Raw genomic sequence first — 3327 nt, forward strand, 5'->3', positions numbered from 1 at the left:
ACAGGTGCAAGGAATAAGGGAAAAGAGGGACATGACATGGATCGGCTCAAAACAAAAGACACAGAGAACCACATCAACATCACAGGAGGTCGGAGAGTCCTCAGGAGGCTGAGGCTTACAGAACGGATGGTGAGCCTTGCTAGGGGTCCAGATGGGCCCTGGACCCTTAGAGGAGCCCTGCAGAGACACTGAGGCTTCACTTTGGTAACAGTTTGATTTTAATTCTAATTTAACCTCCAGCCTTATGGTCTCAGTCTCATTCTGACCTTCGTGTTCCTGCCTGTTCAGGTGGAAAAATACCCACACCTGTCCAAACTCCCACTGTCCTCTGATAAGATGTCCTTGCTGTCCCGTCCAATCATGTCACGCCACTGATGTATAAAAGCAGTGGGCCCAAAGGGAGTGGACATGATCGAGCCATGGCCTTCCTGTGGATCCTCTCCTGCCTCGCCTTCGTCGGCGCCGCCTACGGTGAGACCGGCCTTCATCAGCAGAGTCGCTCAGAGACGAGCGTGTCTGCAGACCGCTTACGCCGCATGAACTTAGAAAGACGTCCAGCTTGGGTTGAAGGGAGAGGAAACACGTCCTTCTCCTGAGATGCCAGGAGTTTGTTTCTAATTGATGTTGGTAATGATGTAATGATGATGTCATCAGGTTGCGGCTCACCTGCCATCAGTCCCGTCATCACCGGTTACGCCCGTATTGTGAACGGTGAGGAGGCTGTGCCTCACTCCTGGCCCTGGCAGGTGTCTCTTCAGGTAAACTCACACAAGCAAAGATGCTTTATTCTGTTAACTTCAGGGATGCTCACCTCCTTTTTAAGAACCATCTGACATAGAAATATTTCCTAACTGATAACCGTTCCTGGTACAAGGATCGCTACCTCCTACTCCTGCAGATCATCACTTCAACTGAACAACTCTATGGACTCTATTTCCAGGACTGGAAAATGCCAACCTAGCTTCTCTTTGCCGTCAAACGGCGGCCTTGGCGTGCTGCCGTCACCTCATCATTGTTTATCAGCTGCGTGTCTGAACTGACCTCTGACCTGTACGGCCTTACGTCAGGCTGTAGTTATTACAACTTACACAGCTGTTAAAACGGGACCAAACTCTGTTTCAGGATTACACTGGCTTCCACTTCTGCGGAGGCTCTCTCATCAATGAGAACTGGGTGGTGACAGCTGCTCACTGCACTATCAGGTAAACATCACACACCTGAGGTCTGCGTTACCTAAAAAGAGATCCAAGTGTTGGTGTGTTGCAGGACCGGCGACCGTGTGGTCCTCGGAGAGCACGACCGCTCCTCCAACGCAGAGAGCATCCAGGTGATTTCTCCTGGCAAGGTAAGTGAGACCGTTCACATCACATCCTCTGACCTTACCCTGCCGCTCCTAAACATGTCACTTCCTGCCAGGTGTTCAGACACCCCCAGTACAACAGCTACACCATCAATAACGACATCACCCTGATCAAGCTGTCCAGCCCCGCCCAGCTCAACATGCGGGTTTCCCCTGTGTGCCTGGCTGAGTCCTCCGATAACTTCCCTGGAGGCATGCTGTGTGTGACCTCTGGCTGGGGTCTGACCCGCTACAACGGTAACAGCTGCTGACGCTCACAAGCCTTTGAGAGAATAGTCAAGAGATTGCAAGCAACAAAAGCTTTACAATAATTAATAAAACGGGTCCTGTCATATTTTTCAGACCTGTAGTAAATATACGGGGCTGCCTGACTTGGAACATAGTTTCTAATGAATTTGAACGTTCTGGTGACTGTTGTGTTTTTCAGCCGCTACCACCCCACCCCTGCTGCAGCAGGTCGCTCTGCCCCTCCTCACCAACCCTGACTGCAGTCGATACTGGGGCAGCAACATCACCAACCTGATGATCTGCGCCGGAGCGGCCGGAGCCTCCTCCTGCATGGTGGGAGTTTAGTTCTGACCTGGTTCTGTTCATCCAGTTTGACCTCCCAGTTTTCACCAGCCTGTTGGGTTTCTTTGCTCTGTTCCTCAGGGTGACTCTGGAGGTCCTCTGGTCTGTGAGAAGAATGGAGCCTGGACTCTGGTGGGCATCGTGTCCTGGGGCAGCAGCACCTGCAGCACCAGCTCCCCCGGTGTCTACGCCCGCGTCACAGAGCTGCGCGCCTGGATCGACCAGACCATCGCTGCCAACTGAGCATGCTTAGCAGTCAGCCTCCACTTGTAGCCTGATCTTCAATAAAACACAGAAACTGACTAAACCTGCTGCCATGTCTTGATCTCCTGCAGACCCTCATCTTCATCTCTCACTGAGTTTATGTGAAACCAATCAATCCTCATAAATAAAGCTAAAATCAAACACATTTACTTCCAAACAGAAGATATTACAGCATTTTGTCATTTTGTACAACATTCAACCAATAAGATATTAAGACATATTATTCAAGTTAATATAAGCATAATTTTCAATCAAAACAAATATACAGTCAAGGTTGTACTGAAATTTATGGCATGTGTTAAGAAAATACATTTAAAAAAAGCTAGTTGTAAAAACTTAACCTTATGTTCAATATTAGATAAAATTAATAGTGTTTTAAATAAGAAAATTCACTCCAAATTATATCCATGGTTTAATTAGCGCTATCTCTTACGTAGGATATTTCTATTGAAACATATTACACCAAGTTGAATTAAACTTGGTGTAATATGTGGGGCTGCCACCTTATCGTGATGGAGGGGTTCGAGTGTCCCAATGATCCTAGGAGCTATGCTGTCTGGGGCTTTATGCCCCTGGTAGGGTCACCCAAGGCAGACAGGTCCTAGGTGAGGAACCAGACGAAACGCAGCCCGAAGAGCCCTATGATGAGGAATAACATTGGACTTGGTTTTCCTTCGCCCGGACGCAGGTCACCGGGGCCCCACTCTGGAGCCAGGCCTGGAGGTGGAGCACGATGGTGAGCGCCTGGTGGCCGGGCTTTTACCCACAGAGCCCGGCCAGGCTCAGCCCGAAGAGGAGACGTGGGTCCCCCTTCCAATGGGCTCACCACCTGTCGGAGGGGCCAAAGGGGTCGGGTGCAGTGTGTTACTGCACCCGAGGGGAGGGGACCCTGGCGGTCTGATCCTCGGCTGCAGAAGCTCTCGGGACGTGGAACGTCACCTCTCTGGTGGGGAAGGAGCCGGAGCTAGTCTGCAAGGCTGAGAGGTTCCGGCTAGAAATAGTCGGCCTCACCTCGACACATGGCTCTGGTTCTGGAACCAGTCTCCTTGAGAGGGGCTGGATGTACTTCCACTCTGGAGTTGCCCACGGTGAGAGGTGCCGGCCAGGAGTGGGCATACTTGTTGCCCCCATCT

The 3327-nt window shown here is 50.7% G+C and overlaps 1 protein-coding gene across 1 annotated transcript; it reads left to right on the plus strand.

Moving 5' to 3' along the window:
- The first annotated feature begins 373 nt into the window (after positions 1 to 373).
- LOC103460505 (chymotrypsin A-like) lies at positions 374 to 2237 on the plus strand. Its single transcript, XM_008402707.3, has 7 exons — positions 374 to 471; positions 655 to 758; positions 1123 to 1202; positions 1267 to 1345; positions 1417 to 1597; positions 1788 to 1921; positions 2012 to 2237. Exons 1-7 carry the CDS (start codon positions 375 to 377, stop codon positions 2171 to 2173), a joined length of 837 nt encoding a protein of 278 aa, XP_008400929.2. The 5' UTR covers position 374; the 3' UTR covers positions 2174 to 2237.
- The last annotated feature ends 1090 nt before the right edge of the window (positions 2238 to 3327 follow it).

Source organism: Poecilia reticulata, chromosome 3 (assembly GCF_904066995.2).
Source record: "Poecilia reticulata chromosome 3, P_reticulata-male-v2, whole genome shotgun sequence".
Classification (NCBI taxonomy): Eukaryota; Metazoa; Chordata; class Actinopteri; order Cyprinodontiformes; family Poeciliidae; genus Poecilia; species Poecilia reticulata.